Source organism: Arachis stenosperma, chromosome 9 (assembly GCF_014773155.1).
Source record: "Arachis stenosperma cultivar V10309 chromosome 9, arast.V10309.gnm1.PFL2, whole genome shotgun sequence".
Lineage (NCBI taxonomy): Eukaryota > Viridiplantae > Streptophyta > Magnoliopsida > Fabales > Fabaceae > Arachis > Arachis stenosperma.
The window spans coordinates 161,711,427-161,730,051 of NC_080385.1; the positions used below are offsets into that span (position 1 = coordinate 161,711,427).

The 18,625-nt window shown below is 33.7% G+C and overlaps 2 protein-coding genes across 2 annotated transcripts; one reads left to right on the top strand and one right to left on the bottom strand.

Moving 5' to 3' along the window:
• Nucleotides 1-2,074: 2,074 nt before the first annotated feature.
• LOC130950366 (uncharacterized protein At4g04775-like) lies at nucleotides 2,075-2,512 on the top strand. Its single transcript, XM_057878867.1, has 2 exons — nucleotides 2,075-2,257; nucleotides 2,336-2,512. Exons 1-2 carry the CDS (start codon nucleotides 2,075-2,077, stop codon nucleotides 2,510-2,512), a joined length of 360 nt encoding a protein of 119 aa, XP_057734850.1.
• A 463-nt stretch (nucleotides 2,513-2,975) lies between these two features.
• On the bottom strand, nucleotides 2,976-5,587 carry LOC130950367 (uncharacterized). The gene is made up of 6 exons (XM_057878868.1): nucleotides 5,150-5,587; nucleotides 4,228-4,819; nucleotides 3,862-4,004; nucleotides 3,568-3,756; nucleotides 3,382-3,444; nucleotides 2,976-3,284 (listed from the first exon to the last, which is right to left on the bottom strand). Exons 1-6 carry the CDS (start codon nucleotides 5,585-5,587, stop codon nucleotides 2,976-2,978), a joined length of 1,734 nt encoding a protein of 577 aa, XP_057734851.1.
• Nucleotides 5,588-18,625: the final 13,038 nt, after the last annotated feature.

Sequence of the window (18,625 nt, forward strand, 5' to 3'; positions counted from 1 at the left end):
TATTCATTCTAAACATAAAACATTAACTTATAGTCTTATAATGACTAATAACACAAAATATTAAGGTTTACAATACTTAAATTCCACATAAAAATAGTCATGATCCATCACTACTAATAACACAAAATATTAATTATGTATGATGGCCGGGCCACCAGGCCGACTTCGGGTGACCCGAGCTATGGCCCGGACCCGACCCGAAATAATGACCGGGTCTATTTTTAGTCTCTTTAAAGATTAAAAAATAAATTACTGTTATCCACTTATCCATTGAAGTAGAATATTGTGTACTTGCCAACACAACTTGTGAACTTCAATAAATATTGAATGTGTTACAATTTTACGCATCTCTCCTATCTGCCCATCAGTTTTATATTGTGATAATCAGAGTGCTCTTCATATCGCTGTTAACCTAGTTTTTCATGAACGGACAAAACATTTAGAGGTTGATTGTCATTTTGTTCGACAAAAAAGTTCAAGTTGGAGTGATAAAACTTCTTCCTATTTCCTCTCCTGGACAGCTAGCTGACATCTTCACCAAGTCTTTGTCTTTTCAACCATTCCATCTTAATCTCAATAAATTTAGTGTTCTTGACATCTTTCATTCTCTAGCTTTCGAGGTGTATTAAACTATTATTCCACCTTAGCTCATGATAACAATAAAAAAAGTCTCATGACATACAAATTCAAGTCAACAGAATACATAAATTCAATTAGCATTTATTATCTTATCTTATTTTTATATTATCTTCTTATATTATCTTATCTTATCTTTATTCTTATCTTTAGTAGACAATGTTCTATATATATTTAGTTTTACCTTTATAATTCAATCAATCAACATACAATAAAATTTTTCATTTTTTTCTAATTTTATCAAAATACAGTGATTATATACTAATCTAATAATTAATTATATATTTTAAAAAATATAGCAATTCCTTGCAGTGTAGTGATCTTGGATAATAATAATATATCAAATTTTTCTAAAATAAAAAGTCAATCATCGAATGAAAAAATACTAATTATTATTAAATTAAAATAGTAAAATTTACGCAAAACATAAGTTGTAAAATCAATAATAATAATAATAATAATAATAATAATAATAATAATAATAATAATTAAATTTTCACTTTTTTTTACTAATTTTTTAATTTTAAATAATTTTTTTAACTAATATGAGTAGCACGGCTTACACGAAAATAATTGAAGGCACGTTACATTACAAAGTAGGATAAGAATTCAACTCCATTCATTGACGTTGACTGTACAAATAATTTACTTTTTTAAGCAAATCTTCAAATTAATAAATTATTTTTAAATCTTAGTAATTAAGCTAGTGCAGATGCATGTAGAATATTTCCGACACTTTGACCGAACATGCCCCCTTTTGCCATTAGAAATTTAGAATAGTAACGAGGATTATTTTTTGTCAAATAAATAAAATAAATATCATATTTATTTATGTATGTATTTTTAGACCTCCATATTTTTGCATTTTTTAAATATAATTAAAATCAGTCTAATATCGTAATAGTTTAAACCAGATTAGGTTAAAACATCAATACAATGTAAATTACAATTAGTTAAATAAAATTATATTAAAATAAAAAAGCTCAACCTAATACAACTCAACTCGCAAAGAATCTATACATCATATTGCAACAAACTCTCTAAGTAGCACATATCTACAATTATTGAAGCCACAGATCCAAAGAATAATTCGAAAGAATAATATGAAAAATATGACTAAAAGACAAATAGGTCCCTGACCTTTTAAAATGGGGACATTTTCGTCTCTCAAGATTGAAAAATACATTTCGATCCCCCACGTTTTAAAATGGGAGACAATTATACCCTTCCGTCCGTTTTGGGCCAAAAACGGTAACGGAGCTGGCTGACATGGAGGGGCAGTGAATGACGTGGCCGTTACGGTAGCTGAGGTGGCTTGGGACAAAATTTAAGTGGACAAATTCGTCCCTGAAGTGCCAAACGACGCCGTTTCCATCACTGAGCCCTATTTCATCCAAACGCAAGGTGAAACTCATGGCCGCTGCTTGTGCGATCGTCCATGATGAGCGAGGGGGGTTCTTCATGCACAAGACCTGGACGGGGATCTTCATGCGCTGTTGCAGGAGGTCGTGATCCAGATGGGGTTGCGCCGAAGTGCTTCTGCGGCGTTTATGCCATTCTTTACAAGTCAAGAACAGCATCTAATCCCAATAGGATGTTTTTCAGGTGTCCCTTCTTCAAGGTGAGCAATTATTTTGTATAGCAATTGGATGAGAGTGTTCTATGTCTAATTATGGTGTTATCTGAAAAATTGCTCCAGGTTAAAGAACGGTGTTGCCGGTATTTTGTCTGGCTTGATGAACACTTGAAAAAAATTAGGGCCATGGAGTCTGAAGTATTGGGTGCTGTGGATGATGTTGGAGGTGTAGACATTGAAGATCAAGTGCTGCGAAGTCAGGAATTAGAAAAAAAAAATTCAACTGGTGCGAAGCCATGAACTGGAGAAAAAAATGAAAGAGTTGGAGAGGAAACTGTTATGTATGGAGAAGGAGAAAAAAATGAGTATGTGGCAGATTGCTTTGATTAGTGTAGTTTTTGTTGTTGCTATATGTTTCTTAAAGTGGTGAGGATGATGAGTTGATGTACAATGTTGATGATGTAATGAAAATTGCCATTGTTGGCTATTCAATGAAAATTGCCATTATTGAAGAAAAAATAAGGTATTAATTGTGTGAATCAGCTATTATATAAGATAGTAATTCTGCATATATTATGAGCAAAATATGAACAACAATGTATCTGTCTTAATCCAAAATATAAACAAGTTTGTCACAAAATAACAAAACATCTGGTTGGCATATAAACAAGTTTGCCAAACTACAATAAGTAGACAGTGTTGTTTAATTCATACGTAAGACTATGACAAAAAACAGAAATTCATTCAGTGGTGTTCAGTTCTTCTAATTCTTGGATCCAGCAGTTGGGATGAAATTCATTCCTATGGCCTCACTGCCAACGACTTTGAAAGTCTCCTCTGATGTAGCGACATTGGCACTGGTGCTTTGAGTCTGGGTGGTATCCGAGGGTGGAGTTGGAGGTGGATTTGCACTTGCTTGGGGCCTTCTGATTGTCTGCTTGGGTTTGAATTTGGAGGCAGCAGCTGGGGTTTTGGTTTGACCCATTCTTGGCAGCTGGGATGGAGGCCTGAATGGAGTTTGGACTGGAGCGGATGGTGTTGTTGCTGCAGCATTCTGGCTCATGTCATGATTCTGCAAAAGTAACGGAATTAGTGAGTTGTTCAAATGCATTGACATGAATAAAGTGATTGTGATTATGAGTGCATTATTTAGGGTGTGGGAGGCTTACTGTAGGCTTCTCTTGCACAGCACTATTCTCAGCCAAACTTTCAGTCTGTGTTTGGCTTTGATCCTATGCAACATAGTTCAAACAAGGAAACAACATGGACAAATTAGTCCTTAAAAAAATTAAAAGGACATCTTAACCACTGACAAAATTTAAAATGTACGATCGATCCTACAATAACAGGGATACCTCTGGTTGAGGGCTGATTGTGATAGGGGAAGCTGCTCCAAGGGTTGTGTTTGCATCAGTCTTCTTAGCTTTTTTCTTTTTTGGTTTCCAATTTGGGTTGCTTGGTGCTCCCTTACATGTCTTGTAGTTGTGGCCTTTCTCATTGCACTTGCTGCATGTCACTTGGAAGCTTCTCTTGAGCTTGTCACCCTGAATATGAGCCTCAGCAGGATCCTTGTTGCGATTGTGTACTTTAGGCCTCCCAATAGGTCACTTGATGGGTGGTGGAGTAGGCCTCAGCTGGTCAGTGGTTACCCAAAATTCCTCACTTGGTACTGGTTTTATGCAATGTGCATATGTCTTGTGAATAGATTCCATACATAACCAGGGATGCACATAATCATCTACCTGGTCATGCCTCTTTCTAATTGCAGCAATACCGTGAATGCATGGCATGCCTAAAATAAAACCACATACCACATTACCTAGCATTATATTAGATCAGCCCTAAAATCATTCAGAACATATTATCTAGCAATATATTACATCATCACTAAAAGCATTCAAAACACATATAATACCTAGCACTATATTAGAGTAGCCCTAAAATCATTCAAAACATATTACCTAGCATTATATTAGATCAGCATTACAGAAAAGCACTGAAATTTAAAGATATACCGGTCAGTTGCCAAACATTGCATGAACAAGTGTGTTTGATCAAATCCATATCTACTTTGGTTTGCTTTCTGCTAACTTGAAATCTCTTTCGTTCGTTATCTCCCACCCATTCAGCAATCCACCTGCTGCTGGGTTTTATCAGCCTCTGCAACCTTTTCTCCTGAACGGGTGCAAGCTTTCCACTATGGTGCTCTAACAGCCTAATATGATTGGTCATTCTCCGCATTAGGTAGCACCTAATTTCCTCACACATAGTCAAAACTGGCTTCATTCTGTACTTAACGACTTTTGAATTAAATACCTCGCACATGTTGTTAGTCAGGTTATCCACCTTGGGGCCATGACTGAAGAAAGCCTTAACCCAAGTGGCTGGTTCAAACCTCATCAGATATTCCCATGCTGCCTTATTCACCCTCTTCAGCTTCTCCGTGGTCTCTTTGAACTCTGGTTCAGTGGTGCACCTAGCACAGTCCCATACGATGTCTCTAATGTGAATATCTTTGAACCTATTTATGAAGTTTTTCCACAGGTGCATCACACAGTTCCGATGATGTGCTCTCGGCATTACCTCCTTTAAGGTTGGTAGCAGACCCTGCCAATTACACATAATATTGCAATAACTTCAATTACAAACACATATATGCAGCAGTTTAAATTGTAGTCAGTAATATGCAATAACTTCAATTAGTCACACACATATTTGCTCTATTCAAAATATCATTTACACCTATGCACTAATACCCATTGCAAACACATATATGCACTAAATTCCATTTCAAACACACACATGCAGTGATATAATACCCTACACCAATATGCAGAAATTTAACATCTACCACATACATGCATTATATTAATATCCTACACTAATATGCAGAAATTTAACATGATACAATAATATGCAGTGCTGTACGGGTCTGACCTTTTGTTGGTCGGACATAAAGTTCCAACCAAATTGATGTGCATCACCCAGATCTTCCTGAAGCAGTGTGAGGAACCATTTCCAGGATTCCTTCGTCCCCGATCTTGCAACTCCATATGCTACTACGTAGAATTGGTTATTGGCATCCTGTGCCACCGCTGATAGTAGTTGACCTCCATGATATGTCTTCAAAAATGCTCCATCTAGATGGATGAAAGGCCTACATCCAGACTTAAAGCCTTGCTTACAACCCTCAAAGGAGATATATATTTTGTCAAAGACAGGTAGGGATTGAGGGATTGGGATCACATCAACTCTTGCAGTCGATCCCGGATTACTCTTAATGATCTCCATGGCATAGTCCCTAAGCTTCCCATACTGTTCCTTTTCATTTCCCATAATCCTCTCTTTGGCCTCTTTCACTGCCCTGTATACCATCTTCGGATGCAACACTAGATTAAAGTCTTCTCTAAGAAACCAATTGCCTCATTAGTAGTCATATGAGGTTGACTAGCCATTCTCTTCTCCACTTTCTTGCTGACCCAGTGTTGATCAGCTGCATTGCTGCCCAGGTCTCTAGCACATGTATGCTCTGCCTTGTAAGTCTTTACCTGATAACATAACAAAGTCTTGTTGTAGGATAGATGTGCTAGCCATGGACATTCTTCACCTCTGCAGCCAACCCTTACCCTTTCTTTATCATTTTTGATCCACAGCAGTTCCCTCCCTTCAGAAATGAACATGTCTTTTACCACTTCTTTGAACCCATCAATTGTTGCAAACTTTGTTCCTATCTCAAACCTACCCTCCTCGAACCCATACTCTTCATTGAAAACTGGAAACTCATGATTTTCTCCCTCATCCTCGGAAGACACAGGTGTGTGGAGTTCCTCTGATGCATACTCATAAATCAGATCATCATCATCTGAAACCTCCTCACTCACATAGAGTCCAATTGGAGGCATATCCCTGGGTTGCACATTAGGAAGAGGTTCTTCAGCATCTACAGCAGGCCAAGTTCTTTGTTGATTTGCATTAGGCCCATTCCTTCTGGGCTTCGGAGCAGGCCTGGTCTTTTTGGACTTTTCTCTTGGCCCACTTTCTTTGGGCTTGGCTGTTCCTCTGGTCTTCACAGTAGGCCCATCACCTTTGGCAGCACTACCCCTTCCACTCCTTACTCCACCTCTGTTTTTAACTCCACTTGACTCTGCCCCCTGTCCCTTCTTTCACACTGCTATTTGTCTTTGGCAGAACCTTGTCCTTTCCTTTCACACTTCTTTTTTTCCTCATCCTATTATTGTCTTCATCAACACTGGAACAGTCCTCATTCGAAACAATCTCTGAGTCACTTGGAGGAGGTTTATACATTTCATCCTCCTCACTTTCTTGCCCATCAGCTTCTGTGGATGGTGATGGTTGGAGCTTTCTCATGATGCTGTCCACATCAATTGGGTCATCAAACTCTTCCACCACTGCTTCTGCCGCAGTAGCTTCATCCACTATCTCTGGCTCATCAACTGGATGGTCGAAGTAAATATAGAATTCATCCGTCGTTGAATTCTTCATCTTATTCTCTCAGAGTTCATTGATGCCTGCATCTCCTCTCAGAATGTGCAGTCCACCCTCAAGATCACTGCTAGTTGGGTCAAACCAATACACTGCCCTATATGATGCATACCCCAAACCCTTGAACAGTGTCACCAAATCCCCGAAATTCACAAAGTCTAAGTCCATCTTCGGAAATTTTTCAACTTTCCCACCAATATACTCAAGAGCTCCACTGGGTTTTCTATCAAAACGGCCTCCGTGGTGAAAAACAGGTACCACATACATATCATCCATCTGCATTGTCCACAGGTAGATAAACCAGAGATTAAACTCTACCTAATCAAAATTTCTAAATCAGTTAACTTCACATACATTTTCCTCATTCTTTTACCCCAAAAAAAAAAAAAAACTGCAGTCCCCCCATAACCCAACCCCATGCATTCTCAGTTAAACAACACACAAACTCTTCATTATCGCCCTTACCTCTGTAGATGATGGCAGCTTCTTTTCCACGCAAAGCTTGCCGTAACCTTCAACACCAACCACCTCCACTAACCACACCACCGCTTTCAACTGTAGGAAGTCGTTCTTTTTTGGAGGGAGAAGGGCGTTTTTGTTCTGGTAGGGTTTTCTGTAATATATGGAGTAAGGGTTGGGTGTTATGGGGAATGCGAAGCTTCAAATATGGGGGATGGTGGAAACGGCGTCGTTTGGCACTTCAGGGACGAATTTGTCCACTTAAATTTCGTCCCAAGCCACCTCAGCGACCGTAACGGCCACGTCATTCACTGCCCCTCCATGTCAGCCAGCTCCGTTACCGTTTTTTGGCCCAAAACGGACGGAAGGGTATAATTGTCTCCCGTTTTAAAACGTGGGGGATCGAAATGTATTTTCCAATCTTAAGGGACGAAAATGTCCCCGTTTTAAAAGGTCAGGGACCTATTTGTCTTTTAGTCTGAAAAATATTAAACATAAACTTAGGTAGGTTATATGGACAAAGAGAATCTATCTATCTAAGTGGCCGTGTTTATATAATTGATAAATGGAGCTTGTATGATAAATATATGACATATCATTAAAAATTAAAAAAATGTTGGATGAAAATTTTAATCAAATTCAAATTTGAAATATTTTAAAATCACTTTAAAACTATTGAATTATTACATCTGTGTCTAATTTATTAAATGCAAGTAATTTATGTCTAAATTCAAGATAATGAATCTAACTTTTTTAAAGATAGAGAAAAAATTATAGGCTAACACACCGGTAGATCACTTAAAGAATTTGACGGGATGTCTTTTTTAAGCTTTGGCACTATTGAAGGATTAGATGATAAGTTAATCGTTGATGAACTGAACTTTGACGTCGTATTTTACACAATTAGTTGGCTATAAACCAACAAACATAAATGTAGATCAAAAGATTGCATTCGATGTAATTATTAATGTTGTAAATGAAAACCAATATGACTTTTTTCTGTCTATGAGTATGGTGGAATTAGTAAAACGTTTTTCTACAACACTCTCTCATCTTATCTATGGCAACTCTGTAATGTATTACAATTAACATACATTTAACTATTAGAGCAACTTATACGTCACTTATTGATGTTTCTCAATTTACTTCATGGTTGCTGGACATAGGTGATGGTGTTGCCGGAGATTTCACTGATGGTGAGTCTATTGTGGTAATGCCCAATGAAATTATAATTCAAGAATTCGACCAGTTGGTTGACTTTGTTTTATCCCAACCTGTTGGTTAATATCAACAACATATCATTCTTCAAAGATAGATCAATCATGGCCCCAATTCTAGAAGTTGTCAACAATGTTAACTCATTTATAATGCAACATGTGGATGCCGATGTGAAAACTTATTTAAACTCAGATATTTTGTGTCTCGAAGAAGGAAGCATGGAATCTGAATTGGATACACTTACAAGGGATGTCCTTAATGCAAATAATTGTTCTGGTTTGCCATCGCACGAATTGACTCTAAAAGTGGGTTTTCTGGTCATGCTACTGCGTAACATTGATCAATCAAACGAGTTATGTAATGGAATAAGATTACTGGTAAGAGGATAAGATAACCATGTAAATGAATGCATCACGCTAACAAGAGGCAAAATAGGCCAAGTCGTTCTAATACTGTAGATGAATATGATTCCCAATAACCAAGCTTTGCTATTTAGATTCCAACGCAGATAGTTTTCGATCATTGTCTCATTCGCTATGACCATTAACAAATCTCAATGACAGACCTTAAGCACAATTAGATTGTATTTATCTAGATCGTTATTTACACATATGATCAACTATACGTTGCATTATCAAGAGTAAAGTCAAATAATGGTTTGCGTGTGCTGATTTAGAACACTAGATCATTGTCGTCAAACTCAACAAAAAATATCATGTATAGAAAAGTATTCCAAAATATGTCATGACCATGTTAGTGTAATATGTAGTCTCTTTAGTATTTATTTAATTGTATCAATCAGTGATGTATTGTAAGTACTTTAAACTCAAATTAACAACATTGTATTCGTATTTCTATATCGTATGTAACATAATTTGATTCGTTAGTGGCATACCCGTACATGGCACGGGGGAATGCACTAGTTAAAATGTAAAAAAAGAAACTTATCAAATTCTTGAATTATGTAAAGGTGGACAACCGCAATGAGACATTAGGAGTTTAGATTAATGCAAAATAATTATAAAATATTTATGTTTCAACTCAATGACTTAGTGTGTATTTGGATTAACGTTTATAAATGGAGTTAATACAAATGTATTTTTAGAAAATTAATTTTGATCAAAATTAAATTAGTGTCAATATACTTTATGTTTATATATATATATATATATATATATATATATATATATATATATATATATATATATATATATATATATATAAAATGTGCTTTCGACAAAATAAATTATGTTTGAATTATATTGACTAAAATCATATTAAAATGTAAAATTATTTAAAAAGATATAATTTATATCATTCTTTATATTAATTATGCAAAAGATAAATATTATTAAATATAATTTTAACAAATATAAATATTTTTTATTGAGAAATGTAAATATTATTATATAAATACAATACGTTAACCAAAATGAATTTAAATAATAAATATTATTATAAAATTTAAAAAACAAAAAAATTATATATATATATATGAGCAAGTATAAAATAAATATGACATTATAAGGTGATTATAAGATTAGTTTTTTTTTTTTTTTGTATTGTAGTAGTTCAAACTTATATATAGAATGATGTGTAAATATAAGTATATGAATGAAATTAAGATAAAACTTACTTATTTCTTTTGAAATATAAATTTGATAATATCAAAATCAATATAATCTTAAAGAGATATAGTTACGACTTAATAAAATATACATACACAAATAAATGACTAAAACTAATTATGCTGCATGTGATGGACTATTTGATCTCTAATCGAGTCACAAAAATCATCCATTTCTGTGGAAGTGACATCTAAATTTTCTTTGTCACTTTCATTATCCTCAAGTTCAATGGTATTCTCGTTTACAAATTGTTTAAACTCAGCATCTGTTTGAGAGTTTCTTCTAAGAATAATACTATACATCGAGGTCTTTTTGTTACCCAAGTCTAACTAAATTGGTCTAACATAACAAAAATCAATTATGGCTAGCATTATTTCAAGTCTTATTATTTAATTTGGTTGGACTTGGTTCATAAAAAGACTTGGATGTGTAGCATTACTCTTCTTCTAATAAAGTTATGTATAGCCATTGTTGTACTAAATATGTAAACTTGAGTTTCAATATTAAAACTTTGGCATTTTTCACCAAGATTGCAAACATATTCTTCTACAGTCCAAGAGTCTTCTTTACTGTGCATCTTAAACTTAAATGATAATAATTAAACACCTCGTTATGATTTCAAATTCAAATGAGTGTAAAATTCGGTAGGTGATATCTTTCATATTTGTAAGGACCTACATATTCTGTCTTCTACAGTCCAAGAGTCCTCTTTACTGTGCATCTTAAACTTAAATGATAATAATTAAACACCTCGTTATGATTTCAAATTCAAATGAGCGTAAAATTCGGTAGGTGATATCTTTCATATTTGTAGGGACCTACATATTCTGTCAATATAGAGTAGCCAGCATCCACTAAATAATATTTACCTAATAAACCATGAAAGTAGTATAAAATTAGTATAATACATATTGTCCTCTGTCCATTGTTCTTACCACAATTCTTGCATCTTGACAACAATTTTCATATGGTATCTAGTGGCATTGGTTATGTCCTCCTCCTCAAATAGCAGCAAGTCTCTTCTTTCATCTATTCCAAACAAGCTTGATGAAACGAATTTAATTGTTTGAAAGCAATTGGCTCTATTCAGAATTAATAGTATAGCAATATCACATTGTAGAAGGGAAACAACCTCCCCAGCATACATCAGAGGCAGAAAAAACTGCAAGCACCTCTTCCAAGTATGATGAATGACAACAATCTCAATTTCTGGCTTCTGACTTCCATTGACGATTCTTTCAAAAATAGAATGGTTCGTTGCACCTTAGCTCTACAAATTTAGCAAAAATATTATCAACTCTTTGCTGAAACAGCAAAGTCAAAGATCAAATAATTTCACACTTAGTTGAAGAATTCCAAGAAACAATCCCTTTCAATCATTCAATATCTCTCTAATATCAAGAAATTTGTTAACTCGCTAGTTTCCCTTAGTCACGACGTCATTAATAGAACACATACTGAGGCTATCTGTGATGGGCTTCAAGAAGATTTTTCAAGTTGCATTTCTTTGGTTCAAGCCAAACCCAAGTTATTCACTGTAGGAGAAGTTGAAACTCTCTTTGTTTCTCATGACGAAACTTTAGAAAAATTCAAACAATTGCCTCTTGGAATGGCACAAGCACAAATAGCACAATCAAGCTTCTCTAATTCAAGATTTACGAGTAGAAATCTCAATGGCAAAAGAGGAGGTTGTGGTGGCTGTTTTGGCCATCCAAAAAGATTTTCTTGGAATCCAAGCAATCAATTGAATTGCTAAGTTTGTGAACATGTTGGTCATTCTGCTCTCCATTGCTCTACCATTTTGATCATGCATATAATGGAAACTTAACCCCTTCTAATCCTTCATTTTCATCTAACTAGCCATCACCACCACCTCCATCTTCATTTCATCAATGGCAATCCTTTCTAACATCAACTTCTTCCATTGCTGACTCATCATGGTATCCTGACACAGGTGCCAGTCATCATGTCACACATGATGCAAGCAATCTCATACCTGTTACTGATTACACCATCTTGATAAGCTCTACATTGCTAATGGTTTTAGTATTCCAATTAGTCATTACACTCAAGAACATATTGCATATACTTAAAACTGTTAAGAAACTTATTAGTGTTTCAAAATTCTGTTTGGATAATAATGTATTTTTTGAATTTTATCCTTACCATTGTTTTGTTAAATCTCAGGTCAACAAGAAAATTCTTCTTTAGGCCCTACTTAAACATGGACTTTACTCATTTGACAACTTATCTATTCCATCTTCTTTAGTTGATAAATTTACTTTTCATGCTTTTTCGGAAAAATATTATCTGAATCTTGTGTTGTGGCATAGAAGACTGAGGTGTCCTTCTTCTATTGTTAAAATTGTCCTTAAAACACTGTAGTGTGCCTATTGTACTCAATGCTACCTTAGATTCCTTTATTTGTGATCACTGTGCCATGGCAACACTTAATATACTCATCTTTTACAATTAGCATTCATTGACATTTGGGTTGCGTTTATTTATAAGGGCAGAATCCTGATATATGGATATAAAGACACAAATTTATGTTTAGCAGGATAAACATGGACAGAGATATTGTGTCTTGAGACACTAATGTATTTTGTGTTCTTTCTAACAAGAAAGATAAAAAAATACTAAACGGAGACACAACTTATTTTTTATTTTTTATTTATTTAATGTATTTTTAATTCCTAGTAGCTTAATGTTGAATTTAGTGGTGTACATGGTTCGAGCACAAAGGATTTTGGCGTATGATGGCACAGACCCGAAGTGGCCCAGGGTTGACCCATGGAAAAAAATGAAACCAGAAAGAGGAATGAAACCAGGACCAGGCCATTAGGGGTGGCAACAGGCCAGGCCAGGCTTTGCTCTTAACAGGCCTGGCCTGTCATACAGTTGATTGGCTTGAGCCTGGCTTGCAGCCTATTATAGGCTCTTTATAAAGTACTAGGTCTGGCCTGTTATTCAGTCTGGCCTGGCCTGAAACCTGTTAAAAGGCTTGATAATTTTTTTTACAAAAATAAAAATATTATTTAAAAAAATTATTTTTTAATAAAAATAGTTATATGTAATATGTCATATATTTAATATTTATAAAAAATTTTAAACTTTTAACATATTTAAAATATACAAAATATTTATAATAAAATATAATAAATTTAAAATATCTCATAATTTTATTAATAATAAATAATTATTTATATATTTAATTATATTTTAACAAATCCAAGCAGGCCTGATAGGCCTATAAGGCTAATTAATAAGTCTAGGCCTGGCCTATTAATGTATTAAGGCTTTTAAAAGAGCCTGGGCCTGTACCTATTTTATAACAGGCCAGGCCAGGCCAGGCCAAACACAGGCCAGGCTGTAGGCTCCTGGCAGGCCGCTTGGCCTTTTTCCACTCTTACAGGCCATAGCTCAGGTCACCTGGCCCAGCGTGGTGAGGGTAACTAGTTCTAAACAACTAGGGCATGCATACAGCCATGAGCCATTAGCCTCACAAGCCCTCTTTTGCTCTCTTCGATCTCAGCCACGCACCCTGCCACCCTCAAAGCTCAGTCCCCTCTCAGCCCTTTCCCTCACGGCGCTACTGCCACCCTTCCCATTGCAGCCATCTCTGTGTCTTTCACCAACTGTCGCACTCTTTCCCCCTCAGCCCTCTCTCTGTCTCTCACCAGCCACCATCACGATGCCCATCACCACTCTGTAGTCTTAGAGTCACGACGGTGCTGCACTGCTTCTCGCCCCCTGATGACGACGACGACAGCGAAATGCGACGGAGCTTCTCTGACCCTCAAGCCTCAATGACGACAACGACTGCTTCTCCTCTCTCGGTCACGACAGTGCTGCCTCCAGTCGTCTTCTTCTTCTCAGCCGCTAGTCTTCTTCTTCTTCTCTTCTCTGGCCCTTGCTCAATCTCAGGTAAATAATTAATGTTCTGAATTTTAGGGTTTCTGATGATTGAAATTTCTAATTAGGAATTTTGATTATTGAAATTTCTGATTAGGGTTTTGATTATTAGAATTTCTAATTAGGGATTTTGATTATTAGAAATTCTGATTAGGAATTTTGATTATTTTTCGGATCAAGTGTTTATTGTTCTTTCTTTTTCAGTATTTGGTTATTGTTTTAATGATAATTTTTATTATTGTTCTGACTCTTGATTATTGAAACTTCTGATTAGGAGCAACTTTGTTCTTCCTGTTTTAGTGTTTTATTCTGATTATTGTTGAACTTCTAATGTGTTGTTGATTATTGCTGAATTTGTTCTTAATTTTGTTTGTTTAGGGTACGAACAATGGAAGGAGGAGATAATTGTATTCCTCCACAAATCACCGAAGAGAACAAAACAATAGAAATTGAAGATGAAAATCTTATTGTTCCTGCTCCTGCTATTGATGCCACCACAAAAAAACAAAGATGCAAACAATGAGGATCTAGAAGTTGTTTGTAAGGGAAAAAAATTGCATGTTTGGCAGCATGTTATTGAACTTCCATTGACTGAGACAAAGAGACAGCATCAGGTTAAATGTAATCATTGCCAGAAAAAATATAGTTGTCATCCTACTAAACATGGCACAAATTCTCTAAATAAACACTTGAAGAGTGTTCATAAGTAGATATTTACTAAAGTGGGGAAGAAGGGGACACTTCATGGTTATATAGCTAAAATTGATGAAGAAGGGAAACTATGCAAAGCCTTTAAGGGTTATAACTTGGAAGATTGTAAAAAGTCTGTAGCTGAGCTTGTTGCACTTGATAAAATGTCGTTTAAAGTTATTGAGGGGATTGGATTTTGCAAAATGTTAAATCGATTTGAGCCAAGATTTACGGTACCATCTAGGGTGACGGTCTCAAAAGATTGCTTTCAATTTTATTTTGACGAGAAGAAAAAGCTAAAAGAATGGTTGGCAAAGTCATGTGTTCGAATTTGCTTGAGAACATATTGCTGGACATCAAATCAAAATTATGGTTATATGAATTTGACTACACATTTCATTGATGAAAAATGGAAGTTACAAAAGAGAATTATAAATTTCTGCCAGATTAAGAACCACAAGAGTGATACAGGAAGAGAAATTGAGAAATGCTTGAGAGAGTGGGGAATCGAAAAAGTCTTCACAATCATAGTAGATAATACAAGTTCGAATGATGGGGCTATTATTTACCTTCAAAGAAAATTAGGTGTAAGAGGTGGGTGAGTGTGTGGAGAAAAATATATGCATGTGAGATGTTGTGCTCATGTTCTTAATTTGATAGTGAATGAAGATAAAGAGCAACAAACTTTAATTCAAAGCATTAGAAATGCTGTCAGGTATGTTAGGTCCTCTTCTCAATAGACTAAAAAAATTTAAAAATTGCACTGAGGCTGAGATAATTGAATCTAAAAGTTTTGGGTGCTTGGATGTTTCAACTAGGTGGAATTCTACCTATCTAATATTGGAGCATGTCGAGAAATTTGAAAACACTTTTGATAGATTTTTATGATCAAGAACCTGATTTTCTTAGATGATTTAGAGAGAAAAGTGGGGGGAAAAGAAAAATTAGTCCACCTACACCATTTGATTAGCAACATGCTAGATTATTCATTGAGTTTTTGAGAATCTTTTACGAGATAACTTTGAGTTTTTCATCTTCCTTGCATGTGACATCAAACAAATATTTTCATGAAATCGCATCTCAATTAACATCTTGGAGCAAAAATCATTTTGAATTATTAGGAACTATGGCATATTCTATGAAGAATAAATATCATAAACATTGGGGACAGGTTGACAAATTTAACCCATTGTTAGTTCTTGTTATTGTATTGGATCTTCGGTACAAACTAGATTATCTTTGTTGGTGTTTGGAGGATGTTGATGACAAGAAAGTGTCTACTAGTATGACTGATTTTGTTAAACTCATATTGGATACTTTATATAAGTTTTATGAAAAGGAGGTTGCGGATGATAAAGAAAAGGAGGATGGTGAAAGTTCATCTAGAGATGTATTGGATGACAATACTAAAATCTCAGCTAGTGTCAAGGATGTTTTTGAAGATAGAGTGAATATGTGAAAAAAAACAAAAAGAGAGAAGGCTAATGTAGATAGCAAGTCAGATGTGGAGAGATATTTGGCCGAAGATACTGTAAAAAGATGAGAATTTTGATATATTGGCTTGGTGGAAAGTGAATGCTTCAAAATACAAGATTCTTTCTCTTATAGTCCGTGATGTCTTAGGTATTCCAATTTCAACTATTATTTCTGAATCATGCTTTAGCATCGGTAGATATGTGCTTGATGTCTTCTGCAGCTCTTTGTTATTATTACTGGCTGAAGCTTTAATATGTACTCAAAGTTAGTTGTGCCCTTCTAAACAATAAGTTGGAGATCAAGAATTTAATCAATTTGATTGTAGTCAGAAAATTATTGAAAGTACATTTATAATATTTTTATTATTTGTGACTTATTTAATTCAAGTAATAATCTTTTATATGAAAATGAGTAATTTTATAGTTTTGTAGGTTTTACTAGTGCATCCATATCACAAGCAATAAGTTGACGACATTAATAGCAATTGATGGATGATGGCTATTTTTTTATGGAATTTAAGTAGTGTAAACATTAATATTTTGTGTTATAAAGACTATAAGTTAAATTTCTGTGTTTAGGAAGTATAATACTTTATACTAATGCATAATATTTGTGTTATTTGTATGTGACTTAAATATTTAGTGTTATTAGACAATATTAGTATTGATTGTGGTTATGCTTTAATTTGGAGAATTGTTAGTTCTTATTATATTTTTCTAAGTGAATCTCACAATGTGAAATAATGAGTGAAAATTTAGAAATTTTCACATATTAGCCTACAAAAAAGTATTAAAGTAATATATTTTGTCTTGAACTTGTGTTTTCTACCGAATGTGTAATATTAATTATACATTGATTCTTTTATTTTAATGAAAATTGTGCAACTAAAAAAGAAATACAAAAATTCAAAAAATTGTGATTTATGAAAAAAGTTAAGTTTAATATTGGTATCAACTTCTTTGTAACAACTAACAAGTAAATTTTTATCTCCTTTTATAAATTATTGCTAAAAACCCAATTTTTACTCTGTTTAAAAATGTGTATATTTTATCGAGTCTAAAACTGAATTAAAATAAAAAAAAAATAGACCTAATATGTATTTTAAACCAGATTTAAATGAAAATAAATCCAATTTTACTTGGTCCATATACACTCCAGTTAGATTATTGATAGCCAAAGTAAAAATTTATCAAATATGTATCCTGGTCAGGTTCTCTATTGGATATTTGGAAAAAAAACCTAACTTAATTTTGGCGAAAGCTAGTGCACTTCAGGTAAAGTAGGGAGTGCAGCACTCTTTAAAAGTTAACCTACTATCAAAAGTGATCAGGTAAATTAAATTTATTTATTATTGTTATTATTTTTTTGTTATGGGGTGAACAAACAAACCGACACTAACAAAAAAACTAATTCGCTCGTTTAACAGAGGACTATCTTTATACCAAAAAAATACTCAGAAAAATTTAATCGAATTTTTCTGTTACTCTGTTATTGTTGATGTGATGTCTTCAAGCATTTTCACTATTTTGTTTACTAGCAGGTGTTTTTACTATTGTTCTGTCTAGCCACAGATTTTGACACTCTTGAACCCGCTCCATTCCACCTCTACCATAAATGGATAAATGGACCTTCAAAGCCGAAAAAATTGCTGCCATAGAAAAGGAAGACGCTGTCTGTCGCTGCTACTAGTTGGCTAACTCCAAACTGATTCTGTAGAAGAACCGATCTCCATGAAGGCCCCATGATTCTCAGATGATGACGCAGTCAAAGCACAAAATACATGACAGTTATAACAAGTCCATTATCTTTTATTTCAAATTATCCTCAACTTGTACGTAATAGAATGAAAAATTAAAATATAATTTTATTTAAACAATTATTTGTATTATTTTTATTAATTTATTCAAAAATTAATTAAATTTTGAAGCTAATTGGTATAAAATATTACGGATATAAAACTAAGAAAAATTTTTATTTGTATAAGAATGAGCCTAATAAATAATTATTCTATTTAAATATAATTAAGAGTATTTCTTTCTTTGTAAACAAGTTATAATTCAAATGACATAGTCTCTATATTCACCTAAAAATTGGTAAAAAAAAAAAGAATACTTTTTTTATTAACTTTTTTAAATATTAATTATTTATTTTACATACTATATAGAAATAAATGAATATAATATTTATTGAGTAGACACAGTTACGTAAAAAAAATTTATTGTCATAGTATTTGAATCAAAGAAAAGAAAGTATTATTTTAAGAAAAACTAACAATATATTTTTAATAATATTCTTACTACAAAATAATAAATTTTAAATATTTTTTTAAATAATATATATTAATTAAAATAATATAATTATCCCAAATAATATATTATAAATATAGTAAAATGACATATTTCAATAAAAAATTGTTAATAAAAAATTATATGAATTTTTGTTTCGCACAAAATAAAATTATTATATGTTTGTTTGCTTTTTATATTATATATATGATTTTTTTAATTAAATTAATATAATACAA